Source organism: Rousettus aegyptiacus, unplaced genomic scaffold (assembly GCF_014176215.1).
Source record: "Rousettus aegyptiacus isolate mRouAeg1 unplaced genomic scaffold, mRouAeg1.p scaffold_m13_p_9, whole genome shotgun sequence".
NCBI classification, from domain to species: Eukaryota; Metazoa; Chordata; class Mammalia; order Chiroptera; family Pteropodidae; genus Rousettus; species Rousettus aegyptiacus.
Window position 1 is genome coordinate 87,142,518 of NW_023416312.1, and position 24,356 is coordinate 87,166,873.

Genomic DNA, 24,356 nt, shown 5'->3' on the forward strand with positions numbered 1-24,356 from the left:
TCTCCACCCACCCCCCCTCACAGGAGATCAGAACGTGGAGTACAAGGGGACTGTCTGGCACAAAGACTGCTTCACCTGCAGCAACTGCAAGCAAGTCATTGGGACTGGAAGCTTCTTCCCTAAGGGGGAAGACTTCTACTGCGCAACTTGCCACGAGGCCAAATTTGCCAAGCATTGCGTGAAGTGCAACAAGGTACGTTGTCAAGAGAGTTCTGTGTGGACCGTTGTTTCTAGAAGCGTTTGACAGATGGCAGAGCACTTGCACACACACTATCCCATTCCATCCCCACGACAGCCCTGTGACGTGGGAATTATTATGCTCATTTTACAGATGAGGAGACTGTGGTAGGAAGAAAGCAGTGCCTGGGCCAAATCAGGCTGTCTGATGGCACTCACCCCGGAGGCGCAGGCGGCCCTGGCTCCCCAGGCCAGCCTCTGTCACCTAGTGACTATGTAACCTTGCCTAGGGGCTTGCCTTCTGTAAGCCTCAGTGTCTTCATCTGTAACTCGGGGATAATAATAGCACCTGCCTCCCATGGCCGTTGTGGCGATTAAATGAGATACTGTAGACCAAAGCGCCCAGCACAGTGCCTGGCACGTAGTAGGCATTCAACAAAATGGTTGTTGAATCTGAATCCGGTGCTACACTCCCTGGTCTAGGCCATCACATCTGGAGGAATCACTTACCAGGATCAGCCCTGGCATGCCGAGTGCTTTGTGTGTGTTACCTGCTCTAAGAAGCTGGCTGGGCAGCGTTTCACCGCTGTGGAGGACCAGTATTACTGCGTGGATTGCTACAAGAACTTTGTGGCCAAGAAGTGTGCTGGATGCAAGAACCCCATCACTGGTAGGCTAAAGAGTCCTTGCTAAGTAAGCCAGGCTAGGTTTTGCGCATGGTAACCATCTCTCATTTTCCTGTGTCGGTTTCATCCACAAAGACCCCAAAGAATACCCTGTCCCCCTGCCATTGTGGTCCCAAAGCTTCTCAAATAGTTTGGATTCTCCCCCAGGCCAGGTTAGCTTTTGCAATACAGAACACTTCCTGACTGCTGCTGACTAACGATGCTGTGCTGCGGATTTCACGAGCCTGAATCCCATGGCCACGGGCAGGCACTGCGTGCGTGCGCGCGCGTGATTGTGGGGGTAGGGGTGGGGGAGGTGGAGAGTGGGGTGGGAGGGAGAAGATGTAAGGGGAAAGGGAGGGGAGGCTAGAGAGCCATAGGATGGGATCATAACACCCGCAGCGGAAGGCTAGCTCAGAGGTGCCTATGGGCTGCTTATATTGCGATCAGGAGCCAAGCTAATCACTTCATTCATCATCTTGCGGCCGCGATCCACGTGCCCTGGGCCCTTTCCCTGCCTCCACTGTTTCCATCTCCCCGGGGAGCCTTGAAATGTACATTTGAGAAGACTTTTGCCATCCTCAGGGAAAAGGACTGTGTCAAGAGTGAGCCACCCAGTCTCTAAAGCTAGGAAGCCCCCAGTGTGCCACGGGAAACGCTTGCCTCTCACCCTGTTTCCCAGCGCCAACCTCCGGGGCAGGCATCCGGGTGGAGAGAGGACTTGTCCCTCGTGGGTGGTGGTTCTTTATAGAAAAAATCGAAGCTTAGCAGCTCCTCGAGGCCCGGTAAGTGCACACCCCGCGAACAGCTCAAGTTTGCCTCCTGGTGGCCAATTTGATGCCATGGCCCTGACCTAAATCACAGAGACTGGTTATGCTGGGAGGTCGGTGCGCGTCAAAGGGCAACCGCGGTAGCATGGGAATGTGGGTTTTTTTTTTAAATCAGGGAAGGCCTTGGCTGAGCTCCGGCATCTTCTCAGGTCCTTGAGAGCCGTAGCAGGGTTGCGGCAGCGTGGCTTGGGGGACAGTGCACGATGGAGAGGGTTGGCCTGGGAGTTGGGCAGATGCTGCCCCAGCGTGCTTGTTGGCTTTATGAATTGGCAAGGCAGTGGCGTGTTTCTCACCTGTATTCACTCAGCTGTCTCTTTTGTTCTCTTTTGTGTTTTCCACAGGGTTTGGTAAAGGCTCCAGTGTGGTGGCCTATGAAGGACAATCCTGGCACGACTACTGCTTCCACTGCAAAAAATGCTCCATGAACCTGGCCAACAAGCGCTTTGTTTTCCATCAGGAGCAAGTGTATTGCCCTGACTGTGCCAAAAAGCTGTAAAGTGACAGGGGCTCCTGTCCTGTAAAATGGAATTGAGTCTTGTTTTTTGTGTCCTCGCCCTCTTCCCTGTACCACCTATAGGGAAAGAGCGGCCTTTCACCTCCTCAAAGTTGATCCTTTTGTCTTTTCTCCCATTTTACAGTATTACTCAAATAAGGGCACACAGTGATATTAGGATTTAGCAAAAAAGCAACTCTGCAGCAAAGTTAATTTTGTGATGGCTACAGTTAAAAAACACTTAGATTGACTCTTCTGCATGTTTATCATAGAGCAGAAAAGTGCTAACCATTTAGCCGCTTAGTGATGTAAGCAAGAAGCCTAAGAGATAAAGCCCCCACTGAAATGCCCTTCATGGCTCAGCTGGGAGCCACCGTGTGTCATCACACGACACACAAGAGTTGAAGCGGCTGCTCCAACTCACTGCTCACCCTGTTCTGTGAGCAGAAAGAGAACTTAGCAAAATGCATGGTTTAACTTCCTCATCAGAACCTTCCTTCTGTTCTTTTGTGCTTTTGAATGAGTAATACGAATTTCCAGAAAATTAACATTTGCACTTAGCTGTGATTCTAAAATGACCTTTCCCCCATACTAATGTTTGAGTTCCACATGTGGCGTGTTTTCTGAAAGTTCCCACTTTCAAACATGGAACATGCAGGTGATTCGGAGAGTGTAGGCAGATCTGAGAAAATGAGCCTGTTTCAGAGGATCGTCGTCACAGCAAATACTTCTGGAAGCTTAACAAAACTAACCCAGCTGTCCTTTTTAAAAAAATAATATTTTTGTTTTAATTAATAGCAACATAGCTTATGGGTTTGGAGACTTGCATGAAAACATTTTATCCCCCTCAAATGTTCCTGCAGTTTTGAAATCATCTTACAGACATAACCATAAAACTCTAGAGGGGTAACTGAGCAGGCACCAGGACTGTCATTGACACGGATGTGACATTTGCAAACAGTGACAAGTTGAACCCCTTGTAACATAGTAGTTGTCTGCTCTTTGTCCATGTGTTAAAGAGATCCACCAAGTTCCTTCTCTTGTGGTTCTTAGGACTATTCCTCAAGAGCTTATCTGGATCTCTAGGGGGAGTGGGGAGGCCACCATCCTCAGAGGCAGAACCGGATTTCCATGTAGTGCTTACCTGAGATGCAGGATCACCTACTTACTGTATTCTATCTACATTGTTATATTACACAGTAGAATGAGATATCAAAAGTGAACATGTAATGACAGTACATATTAACATTCTCGTAGCAGTGGTTAGAGAAACTGATGCCTCATTTCTACATTTTGTCATTAGCTATTATCATCTGATGTTTCAGTGTATTCTTACAGAAATAAAGCAGCATATAAATAACTTGCCTCCTGTCTTTTAATTCTGCCTGGCAGAATTGCTATACGGTGATAGATGCTACTGATCCAGAATCCTGAATGACTTGTTTTCCTTCAAGGACATAGTCAGTTGAGTGTGATTGTATGGGGCACAGGAATTACACACAAGACAAAACAAACCTATAACAGCACTTGGATTCAATTCAAAACAACCTGTTCTGACCCAAAATAGCATTTTCACAGATGTTCCCATCCCTTAAAAAGGGCAAATTGATTGTCTTTGGCCAGGACGGTGAGGGGTGGGAAGGGAACTGAGACTGAAGCATGTCCATGAGAAATCATCATGGCCCCTACTTTGTTGGCTGTCCTTTCCCAGTGCCTTCTGGAACCCCAGACCCCATATGAATACTGCTGTCCTCAACTGCCACCCTCTGCCGTCAGGCCTTTGGGAGAACTTCACTCCCCCTTGTGGATGGTGCCTATTTGGGAAGCTGTCATTTGGGCCCATGGATTTCAGTTAGGGGTGGGGGGCATGCGGTCGGGGTGTGCGGAGATCGCCGCTTCTAGGTCATCACCACACACATCTGAGTCTCATGTTCTTGAGCCATTTAACACACCCCACATGGTCATTACAGGATGGCACTGGAGGCCCAAACAGGTGTCTGCTGTGCTCTCCCTCACGATGGAAGGGTCACCAGGCTATACGGGCACCTGGTCAAACTACATTTCAGCTAAAGGAGGAGTTTGGAGAAGAGGGTGGTGGATTTTTGATGAGCCCCAGGGCCAGGATAATAAAAGCAAAGGTCAGAACCCCTTGGGGGCTAATATTACTGTGTTAGAAGGGAATCGGAACCTGTTAGTAAGAAGCCATGAGCATTTTTTGAATGGGAAACATTCCTTTGTGTTTACTTAGATAAATCAGCAGTTAAAACACTTAAAACAATGAAAAGAATCTATCTGGTCATCTTTTGGGGCCCCAAGGAAACAGGTGGGGTGGGGAATTAAGATGTCACCTGTCTGCTTCCTGAGACTGCAGCAAGGGACAGACCCAGAGGAGACAAGGCTGGGATAGAGAGGGGCCAGTCCCGCCTTCACTCAAGACTTGGGCAACAGCTTATGCTCTTTTCCTTAGGAGGAGACCATGATACATCTCCAATGCCCTCCCACGTGTGCTTGCTCCACTTCACTAAACCCTGAATCTTTCAGCATCCAGACTCACCGGTCTCCTAACCACGCATCCTTCCATTCTTGGTCCTCCTATTTATTGTCACTGAGCTCATTCTTTGCCCTCCAGCCCACTGACAGCTCCAGTTTCTTCCCTCAGCCCTTTCCCGCCTTTTCGTCCCTCTTTATCTGCCCCAGATTCTATGCTCTATCACTTTGACCATTCTTATCCCTCCCTCAATCCAGTTATCTTTTTGCCTTCCTATTCCATTTGGTCTGCAAAACCAGAGTCCACACCAGAGCTAATGAGCTCTGCTGAGAAAAAGACAATCACAGACTGCACCAACATTTCAGGAACTCCTGCCAGGCCCTCGACCTTGTGTCACCACTCCGCCACTTCCTATTTCCAACTGACTGTCCCCACCACCACCTTTGCCCAAGAAACAGGCCCATTGGAGTCAGCCTCTAGCTATTGCTTGCCACACAATGCCTGCTTTTAACACCTGAGCATTTTGAGAAGTAAAGCGCCTCACATACATTATGTTGAATCCTCAGTCAGCACTGGTACTCTTGCCTCCATCTTCCAGAAGAGAAAATGAATTCAGAAATTAGGAGGTTTGCCTAAGTTCACACAACTAGTAACGAATCACCACCTTGGGCCTATCACTCATGATGCTGCATTACCATAGATACGGTGAACCACCTTAGGGCATGGGCAGTGTCTGCCGCATCTCAATGAGGAAACTATCATGCACATTGCTCAGTACTTAATTTTAAGTGTGATGACGGGATAAGACTCAGGAGGAAGAAGGGGAAATTTTAGTTACAAAACTTTCAGCAGAAAAAATAAAAACTCCCTCATAATTAAGGGGAGCAAGATATCAAGAACATATCTACTTGTTTAAATAGAGTGGGTTTAGAGCCCAACTGTTGGGGTTCAAATCCTGGCTGGTCTGCCGCTTTGTAGTTAAAGATCTTGGGCCACTTACACAACCTCTCTGAGGTTTTTTTCCTCGCCTATAAAAGGAGACTTAGAATTCCTCCTATCTTGAAGAATCATATGTACATTGTGTGGTAATACAAGTGCTTTAGCAGGGCGACTGACAGTAAAAGCACTAAATAAACTTTAGCAATTATTTTATCCTCATCAACAGAACAGTATATTAACTATCAAGCAAGCCACAGGACACTCCATGAGCAGTATGGTATGTTGGCTTTAGAATCGGACAGACTTGGGTTTGAATATCAGCTCTGCCTCTTTCTATTTGGGTGACCTCAAGCAAATACCCATCTCCATAAATCTCAGTTGTCCTCCTAGGTAAAAATGAACATCCACATTTCATAGGATTCTTGTGAGGGTTTAAAGTGATGCCTATAAAGTATCTGGCATGTAGTATGTGTAAATGTTAACTACAGTTATTACAACATAGTTGGGGAAATTATTAGACACACCCTTCTGGAAACGGTAGAACTAGATTGGTGGGAAGACGAAGGGCAAAGTCTTTCTGGGCTTCAACAAACTTGCCCTGTTGGGGTGGGGGCATTGAACATGACACAGGAAATTGACCCAATGAAATGTGACAGTCTGTCTCCAGGCTTTTGATTCTTGGCACTAGCTGCAGTTTTATGCCTCGAGTCCTGATCCTCTGGTTCTCACCACAGTGAGTTAGTGATTCCTCAGAACCAAAGGACCCTCAGAGATTGCCAGATAAGAGGGATCAGAAGGGCCATAATGTACACAAAGTCATACCCAAGCTCACAGCCCCTTTGGATAAGGTTCAGGTCCTTAGATCCCTGTCTAGCATCCCTTACAGTATCCCATATTGCATTTTGTGGTTGCCAGGGATTGAAGTCTTTAAAAGGCTTCATTCCTCACGGTGTTCATGACATAAGTGGAGGAAATGTGCTCATCCTCAGAATCCATTGTTTAAGGCCAGGGGCCTGTTTCTCATGGGAGAGGACAACAAGAGGCTATCCAGAAAGGAAGGGAAACTGAAGGTGACCAAGTATACCAGTCCATCACTTTGCAGCTGTAAACAGGGTGCTCTGACCGAGTTTCAGGTTGTGTGTGGGCCAGGGGATATTCTTGTGCAACAGCTCCAAGGAAAGGACTAACTGAATGCTATGCCACCTTTCTCATAAGCACCAGACCCCAAAGACTGGAGATAAACATGACCTCGTCTTATCAAAACCAGTAACTAGTGGAATAGAACATTTTAAGATTGGAACGTAAACATTCATAGGCAGATCAGAACAGGTTTTGTCATGCACAGTAATAGTGATGTGATGAAGAGATGTGTCTATAATGGAACACGATTACTACCTGAGCACACACTCAGACTAAAAAGCAAGTGTGTTTTCCTCATTCATGGCAAGCACCAAATGGGAGGTTTAAAATGGCTAGGGGACGGGGAGTGGGGGACGATTACTTTAAAGGTCTGGGGTTTCTTTGCAGGGCGATGAAAATATTCTGGAACTAAATAGTGGTGGTGGTTGCACAACACTGAATATACTAAATACCACTCAATGGTGACTTATGTGAATTTTACCACAGTAAAGATACTTTAATCACTGGTCTCAAGTATAAGTCAGAGCTGTCATGTGGAAGAGTAACAAGCACTTAAATAGGTACAGGAAGACCAGAGTTTGGAAATTCATATCTTAATGGGGAACCCTGCCAAATCACCAGGGGGTTCATTTACTATTTATTGAACTTGCCGCTTGCCTGTGTTCACTGCTTTGTGAACAATTGGTGTTACCTTTATACTACCACCACATCTGTGTTAGTATAATAAAAAGAAAACCTGGCTTTACCTGAAAAGTTTATTTCATAGAACACACATTTATATGGAGGTGTAACAGAGTATTTCAACACATGACATTTGTATAGAAAAACATCAAAAATATCATTAGGATGATTGTCTCTGCCTTCTATATAAAATAACTAGTATATAAAAATAGTTTTAAATCTAAGGCACCAAGCTCTAATCTGTAACAAAGGTGCAATACTCTGAATAGCAAAGAACTAGGGATCTCAGAAAGAATAATCACTCCATTTAACTAATCCGAGCCTGGTGACTAGAAATGAACATACGCCTACTTCAAACTATTTGTGGCTCATCAGAAAACTCACTAGCATTAAGACAATAGGCATTCAAGTTTTCATTAATAGTTTTAAGCAGGATTCAATGAATTACAGGAACACATATCATGTGTGCGTGTATGTGCACATGCACACATACGTATGTGTGTCTGTGTGCCTATCTATCACAGGGACTGAAGGATAACACTGCTCCTGCACTCACAGTCAGTGGCTAGAGAAAGGTAAGCAAAATTTGGTTCTATATCCCAAGAGTGAGAGTACACTGAAGGGCAGGACTGGAGGGCACAAACAGAAAAAGATTACATGCAGTAAACATTTAGAGGATTTAACATACCCTACCAGACAACGGCTAAATACTGTCTTATGTACACAATAAAAATAACACATTTTTGTAGAAACACCCCAATATGTACTTCAAAAGGAAATACTGACAAGAGCACAAAACATGCTATCTTTCAAGATCACATTTTCTAGGACTCCCAGAATTTCAGGGTTATCAGTGCTGTGCACTCAGCTGGCAGACTATGGTAGGTAGAGTTAAAAATACACATACATAATGGTAAAATGTGCTTTACTATATTTTTCAACTTTCAGTACTGGTATATTAGAAACAATCCAAAAAAGTTCCTGTGAGCAGTTCCTCGCATAACCCATTATATTCTCTACAAGATCAAATTTGAGTTTTTAATTGCTAAATTAATGTAGTTGTTCAATAGAATAAACATTAAGATTTCAAGTATGTATTAAGAAAAAATTATTCTTTCAGTAGAGATTCTTTTAGAAGCTCAAGGGTAACTATTTTATAAAAACACTCTTGTGATGCACACTCACACACATGGCAGGGAAATGCAAGAATGAAAGATAATGGAGATTTTTTCAGGAAAACTCTTTACTCAGAACTCCTGCTTGTGGACAAGAGTCAAGAGAATACAAGCACCTTCTGAGATCCATTATGATGACTTTTGATGGTCATTTTTAGTCTCGTTTTAGTTGGAGGCGGAGAAACTTAGGGAGATAGGCCTGGAAGTTGAAACCCAGAGTGGAGGAGAAATTCTCTTCCAGGCCACATGAGTTTTATATATCTGACCAGAGGGAAAAAGAAAAGAAAGAATATTAGTAGAGAAGATGCTGGTCTCACAGTAACTGGGCCCTGGCCTGTCTGCTGCGTGTCTGCCTTTGGGGTGGGCCCAGGACCCTTGGCAGCGCCCCCTGGAGCTGCCAACACACTGGTGCTCTTATAAATGTTCCCCCACATCGCCAACTCCAAACAAGCCCACGCTGCCTCTCAATTTCAAAGAGAGCTTCTCAGGTAAAGAAAAAAAAAAGGCCTCTGGGTTTTGGAAAGAGGTTGAGAGGCAAATCCCACAGAACTCACTAACTCTCTGCTCCAAATGATAATCTGTGTGCTATAAAAAACAGCCAGTGGATCAGGAGCTCAGAGGAATCTAAGGGATCTGGGGTGGGAAAAGAACCTATTTTGTATTACATGGCAGGAAATGCAAGATATCAAAATGAGAATCAAGTCAGTTACTCTCTCAGAACTACCTTGATGGAAGACACTTTGACATCGACCTAGCTTTTAGACCCACCACTGTCTTCTCATCTCCAAAATTACATGGGATCAAGGTGGCCCTGGAATAGCAGGAAGCAGAGGAGGGGTTCAAGGTCAACTGCCCTTCAAGCAAAGTGAAGATGGGATGAAGACTTACCGGATTGAGAAGATTCAGATTTGCTTCTTGTCTTGCCCTCTAAAGGTGTCTGCTGACTTTGGTGGAATGGTGTGGAACTTTTCAGATGGTGTATTGGGCTATCAGGAAGGATATTGGATATGAGTGTTTCGGTCTCGCTTGCAGTATCTTGAATCTTCTCACAAATCCAATCCTGTTCCCTTGAATGTACAGTCCTGGAAGATTCTGTGATGTTACTGGTCTCAATCGTCTTTCTGGGTTTTGCTACTCGGTTGGTCATTCTTTTAGTGGATGGTCTGGAAAGATGTTTTGGTTAGAATCCTGATTATCCCAAAACCAGGGCTTTGTCCTAAAAGAAGCTTCATACTTTAATTTCTAAGAAATGCCTTAGAAATAAATGAACTTTCCAAATCATAAGACTGAAGTATGGAAGGTGTCCTGAAGATCACAGAACACACTGGCTTCCAAATTGTGTCCTACAAAGTTCCTAGGATCCATGGACACACTGAGGTCTAGGAGCAGCTAACGGTGAAGGCTCCAGGAACCCTGTCCCTACTTCAAGCTGACCTGGGACATGGCCAATAAGGTGAAGAAGTAAGGACTAAAGTGGGTTTTCTAGCTTCAGTACTCTTTACAAACTATCGCTAAGCCTCTTAGTGGAGTGTTTCCATGAGCCGTGTAGGTTAAGGTTTTTCAGGAAATCACCCAAAAAGCCTTCTTTCTAAGACTCTGTCCCCCTTCTTCCAATCTAACCTCCAACCCTCAATTTCCTCACATGTAAAATGAGGACGTTACTATCAAACTCAGAGGCGCAATGAGAATTAAAACTGGTAATGTAAAATGCCTGGTATACAACAGTCACTCAGTCAATGACACTTTCTCTGATTTTATGAGTCATTAACCAGTGTGAATGGAAGCACAGTTTGGAGTCAGATGTATCTGGGTGTGATTGGGCTCTGCTCTTTAACAAAGATGTTAGGCAAATAAGGTCCAGAACCCCTCTATGCCTTAGATTCCTTATCTGTAAAGATGAGGATGCTAATCCTTACTTAGCAAGGCTATTGTGGGGATTACTTTGTTTCTGTAAGTCAAGTGTTTGACATAGCGCTTAGTACAAATGAAGCACCCCGTCAATAATCTTGTGTATCATTCTAAAGTCAATAATAATGCCACTAAGTTTATTCTGATAAGCTCACCAAGTGACTCACCTGGCATCCTTGGCCTGAGTCAAAGAGTCTTTCACGTTCTGTCTGAAGTTTTTCATGTCACTTTTAAAAGATGCTTGTGTCTCCTTATGGATTTGGCTAGAACTGGCATCTAAAAACACCAGTTTGGGGGTGTTCCTCTTCACATTTCTAAATTTTGTCTTGACTTTTTTGGATGTACCCATGCCGTTTATAAAGGCTAGGGGGAAAAAAAGAAATGCAAATAAAACTAGAGTTTCAACAAAGATAAGAATGAAGGCTGGGATCCTGATGGGCTGGGGGGAGGGACATCTGTCTGAAGGCAGGAAGAGTCATGGGCAGTACTCTGGGAAGGCAGATTCAGCAGCTTCCAAGCTGCTCTCCTTTGCACAGTTATGGCCTGGGCCACTGCCCAGCACACCTGCCTGCTCTGTCCTCGAAGCACAAGGGAGCCACCTTTAAAGAACTTGCTCTCTCTCTTTTGCCAGGAAAGAATGCCAGGCCTGAGGACAGGACTGTACCCCTCTTCCTGATTACCCACCTAGCCAATTCCACCTCTGATTTCAATCTCACATCCAATGCTATCTCTTGCTACCTGAACCTTTCCAGTGCCCTAAGGCAGGCCCTACACCTCCTGTGCTCTTATCACTTTATTTTCATTGCATTTTCGTCAAACTTTTTTCAATGCAACCAGCTTGTGGTAGTATCACTCTTTGCTCGCATGCCTGCCTCCCTACTGGCTATGGTTTCTCAAAGCTAAGGGCCCTGTGTCTTCATCTCTGTATCCGAGTACCTCGTAGAGTGCTTGACTTGTACGATAAAGAGTGGACAAACAGTGTTTTATAAATGCCAATTACTTCTGCCATAAAGTGGTACCTACTCATAAGGGAATCAACAATAAATTTTAGAGGGGACTCATAATGATGACATCATTTTAAGTTTCTCAATGAGGTGGGAAGTGGCATTCCATCTGTGGTCAAGCATGATACCTTAGGAGGCCCTGACCTATGAAATGCTAGTAAGCTTCACATTTAACTGAGAAAGAGCTGCCATCTGCAGTCTTTCAGCACAAACTATAAAATAACAACAACTTATTATGTGTCAGGTAAAATTTTCTTAGCATTTCATGGATCATCCAACTGAAATCTCATGCCCACCTTAGGAGGACAACAATAGCTTCCCCCTTTTCAGACAGGAAAACTGGGCACACAGAGATAGAGCAATTGCCCAAAGCCACACAGTTCAGAAGCGGAGCTGTCCCTGTATGAACCTAGGAAGTCTAGTACTTAAATAGTGACTAACAAAACTTAAAAGACAAGCAAACCTGATGGGTGCAAGTCATCGAAGGAATCCCTGTCATCACTTTCTGACTCGTCCTCATCATCTGCCTCGTTCTCCTCGTATATGTCACTGCTGGATGTTTCTGCGGCCTATAACAAAAAAAAATCATGGTTACATCTAAATATTAAATCATCCTGACAGTTATTTCAAAAAAGACAGATTTCACAGCTGGATTTACGGCTAATTTTCATCATTTCAATTAAAAGATAAAAATAATCTAACCTCTTTGCCTCCAAGAATCTACAGGGGACAAGACAGGTGGCTCTAGTTATGTCTTCCAGCTAGGGAAAGACACTTAAGAATGAAAGACTTCTCTGAAAACCAAGGGACAAGAGCTTTGGGTTGCCATGTGGTCTTTACCTACTCGGTAAAGACCCAGCTGGTGAACAGCTACAACAGTTTTTGGCTGCTACTTGAGGTAAAACTTCTCAGGCCAATGGGCTAAATGATCTTTGAGATCCTTTACTTTGAGATCCAAAACTTTTCAGAAATGACATTTTTATTCTAAATTTTCATGATGATAGGAATGACCACAACTGGGCAATGGTAAACACGCAAAACATTAGTTTTGTAGCATAGAGGGTAAAGGACACAGAATCTGGAGAAAAAAGGCCTTGGATGCATGTGATCCATCAAAAGACAGGACACTAAAGTAAGCAAATCCTTATGAGACAGACTGCGAAAGCAGGAAAAAATTGCTAAATTTGAGTTCATTCAAATGAACTTCTGTTCATCACAAGACATCATGAGAATGTGGGACAAACTGCAGTGTGCAAGCTGATACCTGCGATACCTACATTCAAGGGCTCATAACCAGAGCAGGTGAAAACTCCTATACATCAATAAGAAAAAGGCAGGCTACCCAACGGAAAGACAGGCAGAGGACTTGAAAAGACAATTTCCCAACCAAATCTCCAAATGGTCAATAAACATATGAAAAGGCAACCAACTTCATTAGTCATAAAAAAATATCAATAAATTCAACAGTGTGGAACTGAAAAACTTCTATCCAGGAGATGACAGCATTAAGAAAAAAACACAGCCATAAAGTGTGAGAAGCAATCTGTAACACACGTAACCAATAAAGTAGTATCTAGAACATTGAAAGAACTATAAATTAGTAAGGAAAAAACAAGTCAGCTCAGAAGTTTTATGCAAAAGACCTAAACAAGCATTTCACATAAGGAAAAAAATGAAAGCTAACTAAAGATATGAAAACATGCTCAACCTTTTAATAATCAGAGAAATGCAATATGATACTTTATTTCATTACCACTAAATTGGCGAAACTTAAAAAGTCGGCAAGAATGGGAAGCAACAGGAATTTTATACACTGCTGGTAGGAGCAGAGACTACCTTTGAGGCATTCGAATCTGTCTTTCTTGTCCGCTTCATAATTTCCTCAATTCTCTATTTAAAGGAAAATAAAATTTCAAACATGAAAACAAATTAAAAACAAGACAGTGGTCCTGGAAAAGTTGACTATTTCCATTTTCCAGAAGTGGACAGTATCAGTGACTGCTCCAAAGGCCACAGACTTAACCAAAACAAGACCTTGGGCAGCAGCTGGGTTCCTTCTTCCAATCCTGATGTCTAAATCATCTAGAAAATGCCTTGAGTGATGATTGTTGTACTTATTATTGTTAACACAGAAATCCAAATTATTTCTTATTCCTGATTTTGCAGACTTCAAAATTCATTATTTAGACTAAGCACATATTATTGTAAACCAATCAGAACTTGTATCATAATTTTAGTCTGAACAGACCATGACTGAAGCCAATGTTAGTGAAAAAAATGTACCCTAATGATGCAACACTGTCAGAGGTTTTATTACTAGAAAGAGCACACATACAAGGAGGGATACACATTCTTTTCCCAGTGTATACTTCTTTCCCTTAAAGTGAGGAGAGCTGCAGCTGTCTGACCTCCTCAATGTGACCAGTCTCCTGACAGAGGCCCTGCAGCCTCTCAGCCGGGACCGGGGCCCTACCTTGTTCCCAGACTAGCCACATGAGTTACACAGAATGAGGTCCTGCATCACAGTCTGCACCTTGGCCTCTCAGAGAAAACTGCAACTCCTGCTTCTTCTCACTCAGCTGCAATTTCTAGCCCAGTTTAGAAGAAATTCTAACTTCTGGCAACCTCTACTTTGACCTGAGTAATTCTGCTCAAAGGAACTTTGTTCCCAGAGGCTTGCTATATTGAGACATCACTGTAATAGTCATCAGTGGTCCATGAAGGAGACGTATGGTAGGAGAGGTCAGATCCTTGGGTAAAGAAAAAGAGAATAGAGTGGGAAAACAACCAGGGGCTAACATATCACTTTTGATTTTCAAAACGGTCTTTTGATATCGCTGTTTTGAACAAAGAATCAACAGAGAGAGAAAGCAAGAGTGTACCTTTTTTCTTTCTAATCGCTCTTGTAAATTCTGTAACATAATTCTTTCATGTTCCTTTTTGCATTTGTCAGCCTCCTCCTGAGTTTTTCTTTTGGCGTCCTCTTCCTAGGAAATTTATGTAAAAATATTTCATCTCAATAAATCTGAATGACATCAGACAATACTAGTTTAAAAAGTTAAACAGTAAAATATTATCCAGCATAAAAGAATATTACCTTTTGATTGAGATTATCTATATATACAACATATATGGATTATCAGTCTTCAAAGTATTAGCTAAAATGTACAAAACTAGGCTATTATCTTGAGGATTTAGAAGGCATGTTAGTCCCCTCCAACCTCAGGGTTATCATTAATTGTGGTTATCAGACCACTATAGTTTCAAAGTATGTAAATGACTGTGTAGCTATCCCTTAACATAGTGAGAAGAGCCAAAAGTCTGAACACTTTTCAAAAGCACCGAGAGGATTCTTAAAGGTACCTTCTCTAGGAATGTAAATGCATACAATCATTTATGTAATTGACTCTGATGAATGACACAGTAAAACTGGAGTACAAATTAGGCTATTCAAACTGAGTATAGTCTTGAGCTCAGTTTGGGGATTTACTTACCTGGTGATTTGAATTTACATGGGTGAGACATTCTTACTGGTGAACTTGATGACTTTAAAATTTTAGAGGTATTCATAATTTTTATCTTATCTATTAAGGTATGTGGGGGTACATGTGTGTCACCAACAGAACGCAGGATTGGGAAAACTCACATAGGATGTTTGAACTGTGTGAGTAGTTTAAATTTCCTGAAACCAAGCTGCAATATTGTTTATGTAGAAAAACTAAAAGATTGCTAATCTATAATTTGCTGCTTTCCGCTTTTGTTTCACTTGGAAAACATTCTAGGATTTTTCCAAGGCTGGCTGAGAATGACTTGCAGCGGTGTGGGGTATTAGCAAGACTGTAATATAAAAATGAAGCCAGAGAAGGTAGCATCTGCTTATTTTCTTTCTTGGAGAAACAAATTTTTGCTTGGGTTTTCAACTTAATTTTTAACCCGATTCTCATGCCCTGATATAGTGCAGAGCCAGCAAACCTGTAATAGCACTTTCTGGTCTTTTTGATCTTGACATTCTTTCTTCTTTGTTATTTTCTTTTGTTGTCCATCATCTTCTTCTTGGCCTTCAACTACTTTCTTCACCACATCTTTGTTTTTCCTGATGACACAGAATACTTAAATAATTCTCAGTATTCGTCTTGGTCTCTACCATATGCACCTAACAGTAAGTACAACTCATTTATATTTAAACCAGATTCACTACATGTCCTTTATTGTTACTACACAGGATTTGTACAATTTTACCCTTTATTAAAAAATGGGGGAAACTAGCCCTTGAGAGTAGAAAAAGATTTCTAGCCCATGGTGGACTACTTTACATCTCAAAACACAAGAAGGAGAAAAGAATATTACTCTTTCTTAACTGGTTTTGACAGAAAGGACTTTCCAAAAGGCCTACCACTCACACCCATTCTCACATGGGGGTGTAACAGGGGTAATTTAGAGGAGGGTCTGGTGGTGCCCAGAGAAAGAAAGCCCAGTCCACAATGCCCAGTATTCAGGGCTAAAAAATGCTAAATTGGCTGTTTACATAAAATAATGAATAATATTCTTCAAATTATAAATTTTTGCTATTCACAATACCTCCTTCTCCTCCTTTCTCCCAAATCCATATAAAGTATATGCAATGCATGTGATTGTATTTCAAAAACTCTTAATACTTAAAAACAAAGTCAGAACTGTAGTTATTCTTTACAGGCAGTGTACAGAGGTTTACATGACAGCCCCAACTCAAATGGGCCTAAAGATGAAGGATCAAGAAACCTTTTGATCAAGTTAGAATGCACACGTCCCTACTCGAGATTTGGTGCCCACAGGAAATCGAGCAACGACTGAAGAGATTCAGGTGTTCCAAAGGTCATTGGAAAGCACCCTTAGAAAAACACAAGAAAGTGTTCTTTCCAGGTTTACAAATTCTAAAGTTACAAAGGACATCTGAAATAAAGGCAGGGGCTGACACCAGTGAATGCCAACAGAAACTGTCCGTATGATCACTCAGGTGCTACCGCTAAGATCTGGGACCCTGACATGAGTTTGGGTCTTATGTACCTCTATAGCACGCCTTCAGGGCACATGATGTGTGAAGACGATATGGGTCTATACCCAGTCATCTATACACCAGTGTCCTCTCTGTTTGACCTGCTTCCCACACTTGTTTAGAAGGCAGTGACTAATTTCTGATTCAAGCTGAAGCGAAAGTCAATTTACTCTTTGAGAATTCATAATCCACCTAACTTGAGACTTAGTTCTGACTTTCGAACTTTGGGCTCCAGCCAATATTTATAGTATCAAAAGGATAATTTTGTGCTAACCTTTGCTCTATTTCTTTTTGGAGCCTTTCTTCTTTTTGTCTTTGTTCACGAGCAAGGCGTCGTTTTTCTCCCAAAATTTTTTTTGCCTCCTCAGCATTCATAGTCCCTGGTGTACTTTTATTACCAGACTCTAGTTTAAATTAACATGGGACACAGTTAGTTTAGGGAATTTACTGCCTCTCGGTCCAATAAAGACAACCAACAATATAAAAAGCAAACAACATGTACATGGTCTAAAATTTAATAAAAGCAATCTATAAGTGATTATATAAAAGATTTTGTTCAAAACCACAACCCCCATCCCCAAAAAAGGAAGTACCACTTTCTTTTTAATAACTACTTGTTCCAAAATGAAATAATGTACTTCTCTTACTTTGGCTTATCTGTTTTGAGATACCTGACTAAATTGATCCTATGGGAAAAAAGGATTAAGACATACTAAATATAGAGGAAAACAAGCTTTATATTCGGTTGAATTGAAGTGTACAAATTTTAAATACTTGACTAAACAAAAAAATATCCAGCATGCAGTTTAAAATCTATGCATCAATTGTACTAAACAATTTCTGTTTAGCTAACCATTAATAATAGTGTATTATGATATTTGGTTGATGATAAAGTGGCTAACTGTAGATAACCAAAGAAACCAAGACTATCAGTAAAATAAGCTGACCACATTAAGGCATATTATAATATTTTAGTCCATGTGACTAATTTCTTTTAAATAAACCACATATAAAAATGAGAATTTTAAGACATCAGGAATGAATAATTTATAATAAAAAGACTGTTCTTGTTATAAAGAATTCACCATGGAATTCCTTCAAAGAGTAAAATTCCCCAGTGTATTTAAAATTAAGAAATGTCAATGGATAATAAAAACACATGTGACAGGTAAAATACCAATATAGTACTTTCAGGAACCCAGACACATATTATGGCCTATGTATGGCAACTGACCTACAGCTCCTGAACAAAACCTGCTAGACTCAAATGGCTAGATGTGCTTGCTCTCTCCAAGGATGGAAAATACCATAAAGCCATTCACAGAACCATCTTGTCAGAACTAGAATGGCCTGTAGGGATTCCCAAGACCAATGCACTCATCCAACTGTTCCAAAACATCAGTTCCAAAATGGATTTCAAAAACAAAGAGCGCGTAGAAGTAAAAAGCTCTGATAAGGAAAAGTAAGCAGTGTGCCAGTGATTGGTTAAATTTTATCTAAAAGAAACCCTGCTCCCTAAAGTTTTCTGAATTAGGGAATAAAGTGAAGTTGATTAGTCCACACATTTAACCATTTTCTACATTGCCAAAATATAAACTTCTCAGTGAAGGAACTTACCTTCATAGGTCACATGCTTTTGGTTCACAGACTCAGAACTGCGAGTGATTTTAGAAACTGCTTTTTTCTTTCCAGTAGTACTACTACTTAATGTACTTTGTGTAAATAGGGTACGCTGAACACGATTTACTTTATAGGAAGGAGAAGATTCTGTTGATTGTTTTGACATGGTGGGTGAGAGTGATGGAGAGTGATTCCTTTGGATTTGCCTGCTAAGAAAAAGTAGTAGTTAATAGAAGTCTGATGTGGTTTTGTAATGAATATATGCCAACTAGTTTTTAGTGTACTATTTCATAAAATATATTATGAGATAATGATATTTTATAATACCCAAAACCTTGGTCTATTTAAAGGTTTTTTCTTTACATTACCATGCATACTAAATTATTTCAATTATGAAACACTGATATAAAATTTACCCCGGTAAAACAAGTATCAGAAACAGTTGCAAATAAGCTACTTACTTAGCACTGATGGGAGAGGATGGACGCCATCCACTTGCAGAAGATGGCCATTTATAACATGGTATGTGTGATGACAGGCGTTTCTTGGTAACAAGGTTTGATGTCTGTTTGTCTACTTCCAACTTCTAAACATATTAATACACTCAGATAAGAAATTACTAGCATTTGCCTTATAGCAGCTGGGTTTTCTTTTTAAGAGAAAAATACCGACTAAAACACAATTATAGCTCCCTAAACTCTCAATTTTCCTTTTATGCATGAGAATTAGGTAGAGATACGTTCTTCTAGACTAACAATTCATACTACACAATTCGAGCAAGGTTGTAGAAATAATTAATTTAAAAGAAGTTTTTTACTTCAAAACCTAATTCTATTTCTAAATCTTAATTAAGGGTTTGCAATATTTCTCAAATATTTCTTCAGAGTTTAGAAGCACAGTCCATATAAACTGTTACATTTTCTCCCTTCTACTAAAAATTAATATTTCAGCTTTGGGTGAAACTCTGGTTTTAAAATCATAAAATCATTAAAGTTAGTTATCCTATTTTAATAATTTTATTGCAGAATGCTATAAATAATAAGTTGTTAATATTGAGAAACGTGACCTACCACAATCTATAAAATTAAATATACAGATTTTAATAGAAGATTGGTCAATAAAAGGCACTTGACAAACCTGTGTAGTGTCTCTCACTTTCACCTCAGAAGATGTTACCACGTTCACCTCAGATCTTTCCACATTCACCTCAGAAGGCGTTTCCACGTTCACCTCAGGGGATGACTTGGAGGGCACTTCCACATTTGCCACAGAGGGTACTTCCTTGCTTTCTTCGGATATTGCTTCCATGCTCTCCTCAGGGATTGTTTCCATGCTAGCCTCGATGAATATGTCCATGCTGGTCTCAGATAATGTTTCCATGGCCATTCTAGGGGATGACTCCATGCTTACCTCAGGAGATGAGTCCATGCTCACCTCGGGTGATGGATCCACACTCCCAAGGGACACATCCAAGCTTCCCTCAGGTGATGTCTCTTCCTCTCTGTCAGGGATTTCTTCCACGCTCACCTCAGGGGGTGCTTCCACACTCACCTCAGGGGGTGCTTTCACGCTCACCTTGGGGGGTGCTTTCATGCTCACCTCAGGAGGTGCTTCCACCCTAGCTTTGAGGGGTGTTTCTACTTTCTCCTGGGCAGGCATTGCCCCTGTTGACTTGGAAAATACTACAGCATTCTTCAATTCATCACTGCTACGGCTAAGCAAGGGCATGTTTCTATACCGTAATACAGGGCTGTGGTTGTCTGCGGGTGAATGAGAGAAGAAAATGAAATTCTATAGTTAGAAATCCGACAAAATGGAAACACACCATGAAACAATATGAGAACAGGAATAGAGAGGAGAGAGAGACTGTGTTTTTTAGGAAATGATGGAGATTACAGACATAGTGTTTAGTGAAATGAATCACAGACATAGGCCAGAAGCATGACAAAGTTGGTTCTTCAGAAGTACCACCGCCAACAGAGGCATTGTGAAAGTAATAATCCACTATGGATGAAGATAAGATGCTTCTCCAAAGTCGATGTTTGCAATAAGCCATTTCTATTTTTAATCACACTATAATTCAGAATGATTTTCATAGAAAATTATAAAATTTTCAACACTTTCGACAACTTCACCAGGACCAGAGAACTTACCATTACTGGTGATTAGGTAAGACACTATACACATGATTGTTTTAGAATAAAATATAAAAAAGAGCATTTTCTCTCCCATACTAAAAATTGTTCATTTGAGACATGAATGGATCCCGAGAAGATTGTGCTAAGCAAAATAAGTCAGACAGAAAAGGACAAAAACCATATGATGTCACTCATATGTGGGATGTAAAACAGAGAATAACAAAGAAAACAAACAAAAATTCATTGACATAGACAACAGTGTGGTGGTGGTTATTAGAGGGGAAAAGGGATGAAAAGAGGTTGAAGAGGGTAAGGGGGGGTCAAATACACGGTAACAGAAGGAGACTAAACTTTGGGTGGTGAGCACGCAATGCAATATACAGACAATGTATTATATACAGAATTGTCCACTTGAAGCTTATATAATCTTATTATTAACAAATGTCACACCCACCAGTAAATTTAATTTAAAAAATTATAATAAGACATTAGTAAGAATGGACTGGATCTCCAAGGTCTCTTCCAGCTTTAACAATCTAAATATTTTTTGCCTAATAAATGGACAAAAATGGTAAAACTTGATACTAATGTTGGTAACCAAGCAACTCCATAAACTGCTGGTAGGAGTGTGGACTTGCATGTGTTCTCTGGGGTGGCATTTTAGCGATAACATACCAAAAGCCATTTAAAAAAGTATATACTATTTGTTTCAGCAATTTCACTTCTAGATTTATACTTAAGAAAAAAAACAGATAAATGAAAATGTAATGTACAAAGCTACTTATTATAGCATTGTTTATAATACTGACACAGTTGAAAATATAATCCAAATATTCAAGAGGAAATTTGGACTACAGTAAGGCAGTCATTAAGAGTAATAGAAGGCAATTTTTGAACATAAAAAATAATATATATTGACGATATGCATGGACCTCGAGATAATCATGCTAAGCGTAATAACACAGACAGAAAAAGTTGAAAATCACATGATATCACTTATATGTGGGATATAAACCTAAAAGTAACAAATGAACAGGACAAACAAACAGAGACTCAAGGACATGGGTTACAGAAAGTGGTTCCAGAGGGAAGGGGGAAGAGGGAAAGGGGAGATAAATGGGATAAAGGGAATCAAATATGTGGTGACAGAAAGGAATCTAACTATGGGAGATAAACACACAGTGTTAATATATTATATATACCTTACTGTTAAAGTGTAGAGCTGAAACTTATTGGAATTTATTAACCAATGTCACCATAAAAAATTAATTAAAGAAAAATAATAATGTATATTGAGTTTAAACAAAAGCAGGTTATAATCCCATTTTGTGAAAAAATATATAAACACAAAAAAATCAGTTATAAGTGGGTACTGGAATAATAGGGAATTATATTTAAAATTTCTAAATATTTATTGCTTATATAATAAATATGTTTTATTTTTTAAAAATGGATTTGGTGGTGGCTTTCTTAAAACTTGGTAAATTTGTCGCATTATCTTTAAATATGGGTGGCAAACTTTTATATGATCTCATCAAATAATAAAAATAGAACAAATTACCAAAGATTGACTACTTATGAATAAATTAAATATTATTTTTCAGTCCCTTATCTTTGGTGGAGAATATTTTATTAACCTATCTGTATGTGCCTAAAGTGTCACAGTGCTTAATACCAATAGTTTGTGCTACAGAAAATACAGTAAGTATAACTAGATTTCTATTACCTATAAAAATTTAAAACAAAATGTTGATTCTTTTTTACAGAAGTAATATATTAAAATAACATTAAAGTAATTAGAAATATCTCACAATAGATTGGAGAGAGGCTAGTAGAAAATAACCTGATACACATATAACTGGGCATAAACAAAGTCAGGAATTTAAATCAAAAGAAGTTGGACTACCAGAAAGTCTGTGAGAACATTTTATTTTATTAATCATATGAATATTGACAGAAAAATAGGTGGGATATATTCTGGAAAAGAAAAAATGGAGGAAAAAAAGGAGAAAACAAATGATGGGAACAATGCATTCGAGCTCTCCATTTCTGAGGACTTCTAACTACCCATGGGCATGTCTAATACTATATAGGTAACCTATAAATGAGAAAATCCACATATCCCTGAAAATTTGTTTTATTTCACTAACGATCTTTATGTTCTCAATTAAAAGCTGAAGAGCAGCTCAATATTATTCTTCTATGTTTCAGGAAAAAAAGGAAGGTGGAGTAGGACAATTTCTCCCTTGATACTAAGTTTTCTATACTTTTAAAATCCAGTACCTTTTACAATACTGTGACACATTTAAGCACAGGTCAAGAAACCCATAGTTTTAAATTTTAATAACCACCAAAATTACCTATTTCATCCTATGAATTACCTATTACCCAGATAACTACTCTACCATGTTAGAAGTCGTAAAATAAATATGCAACATACAATATTGGGTAAAAGCACTCATTTGAAAGCTATTGATTCAAAATGTACGCCTTACTGTGACAAATTAAGTGATACAATCTACTCTTTTAAGTGCAAAAAGTTACACTTTCCAGCTTTCTACCATGCCTGTTACCTGGAGTATCTTTTCCAGGGATTGGTAACGAAGCAGCACTTTTGCTTCTGGCTATTGCTGCTTTTGCTGGGACAATCAGGCTCATTATTAAATCATTCTCCCAAAGTTCGGTATACAGCTGCTGAACTATATGATGAGAAAAAACAAAAAGGATTCAACTTGAGGCCTTGAAAATATTGGAAAGCAAGAAAGACTAATGTGAACTGCTGTAAGTAACTTTCTCCACCAAAAAGAAGATGCAATGAAAACAAAACATACGTAATAGTGAAAAGTGCCACCTGATCAGACTGCATTGTTAAGGAAGAGTACCTGAATAAAAGGGGGAAAAAGCCCCAGCACACCACGATAACCCCAATGAAGGAATCTAGGTAATATATTTGACAAAACCATACCCAATGGATGGAATCTCTATGGAGAGGAATGAAAAAACAACTTTGACATGAATTTCTATGGTCATACTGGTCAAGTCCATTGCAAAAAGCTCCAAGGGACTGACTGAATTCTTTTGCTAAAAGTGAATCTTGTTGTAAATATCTTGCTCCAATATTATGCTCATAAAGATCCCTGTGACAATGGCATTTGTTAAAACAAGATTTGATCTGAATCAGGGAAGTGGAGAGTCTTCTGTACCGAATGGTTCAGTATAAAACAAAAAGCAGCAATCATGTTTGACAGGGAAAAGTCAGGGGGAAAAGTGTTAGAAACTACTTTAAATAAAGAAGTACTTTAGTAATAATTTTGAAATTTTGCATGCAAGAATCAGCAGAGAAAACATACACAAAGGACAGAGTTGGGGTAATACTATGAAGCAACAAAGCAAAGCTTTGAAGTTCAAAACGTGGCCGGTAATTTAGAACTACTATGTGCAAACTGATGAAATGTTTGAAGGGAGTCAAGTTCTCTAGTACAAATCTATCTCTTCCAACATGTTTCATCTATTTTGTTAGCTTCATTAAAGACTCCTTGCTCAGATGATGGCAGAATTATCTATTTAACTTTTCTGGCTTCAGCCGAATAAGCACAGCACCGAAATACATTTTTTAGTTAAAAGAAGGGATATTTTGGCTTCCAAATTTAGGAATGACTTTTCAAGCAACTGAATGTTGACATTCACATCTCTTTTAAACCACTATTTAAAACTGGTACTTAGAAATAACTAACCACCTGCTTTTCCTTCCATTTGCTCTTCCTCTGTAGGTGAACGCAGTTTCCTATGTCTTCTGAAAGATGAGTTTATCCTCTTTTCTGTTTTTTCTGGAGATCAAAGGCAAAGGAATATTATATTTTACAAGCTGTTTGAATATATTATTTCAGATGCGAGTCACTCCTTTTTTCAAACTTTTTCTATTTTATCTGCACTTACTTGTAAAGAATTTAAATTTCAAATATTATGCAGAGCGTCTACATCCCCAAACTTAAAACTAGTTTAACTCTTTAAGTTATCTAAAATGAAATAAACTTATTTATAAAATGGTAAAAATTAAGAGGGAAAA

The 24,356-nt window shown here is 40.0% G+C and overlaps 2 protein-coding genes across 16 annotated transcripts in view; one reads left to right on the plus strand and one right to left on the minus strand.

Moving 5' to 3' along the window:
* Positions 1-3,525, plus strand: part of FHL1 (four and a half LIM domains 1) — a 57,832-nt gene extending 54,307 nt beyond the window's left edge. For 6 of the 10 annotated variants that reach the window (XM_016127499.2, XM_016127498.2, XM_016127500.2 and 3 more), the window contains 4 exons: positions 24-193; positions 661-847; positions 1,428-1,627; positions 2,014-3,525. In XM_016127499.2, coding sequence (XP_015982985.1) covers positions 24-193; positions 661-847; positions 1,428-1,627; positions 2,014-2,097 — 641 coding nt within the window. In that variant the 3' untranslated portion in view covers positions 2,098-3,525. The remainder of the gene's footprint in view (positions 1-23; positions 194-660; positions 848-1,427; positions 1,628-2,013) is intronic. The other 4 variants (XM_016127508.2, XM_016127507.2, XM_016127506.2 and 1 more) reach the window with 2 other exon arrangements.
* A 3,948-nt stretch (positions 3,526-7,473) lies between these two features.
* MAP7D3 (MAP7 domain containing 3) overlaps positions 7,474-24,356 on the minus strand; it is a 30,042-nt gene continuing 13,159 nt past the window's right edge. The window contains exons 7-19 of one of the 6 annotated variants that reach the window (XM_036227038.1): positions 24,028-24,117; positions 22,864-22,989; positions 19,290-19,912; positions 18,614-18,738; positions 18,150-18,361; positions 16,807-16,936; positions 15,473-15,593; positions 14,383-14,487; positions 13,337-13,390; positions 11,964-12,069; positions 10,664-10,859; positions 9,477-9,751; positions 7,474-8,849 (exon numbers count right to left, since the gene is read on the minus strand). In XM_036227038.1, the coding sequence (XP_036082931.1) occupies positions 8,842-8,849; positions 9,477-9,751; positions 10,664-10,859; positions 11,964-12,069; positions 13,337-13,390; positions 14,383-14,487; positions 15,473-15,593; positions 16,807-16,936; positions 18,150-18,361; positions 18,614-18,738; positions 19,290-19,912; positions 22,864-22,989; positions 24,028-24,117 (2,171 nt within the window). In that variant the 3' untranslated portion in view covers positions 7,474-8,841. Of the gene's footprint in view, positions 8,850-9,476; positions 9,752-10,663; positions 10,860-11,963; positions 12,070-13,336; positions 13,391-14,382; positions 14,488-15,472; positions 15,594-16,806; positions 16,937-18,149; positions 18,362-18,613; positions 18,739-19,289; positions 19,913-22,863; positions 22,990-24,024; positions 24,118-24,356 lie in introns of all 6 variants that reach the window. The other 5 variants (XM_036227039.1, XM_036227037.1, XM_036227042.1 and 2 more) reach the window with 5 other exon arrangements.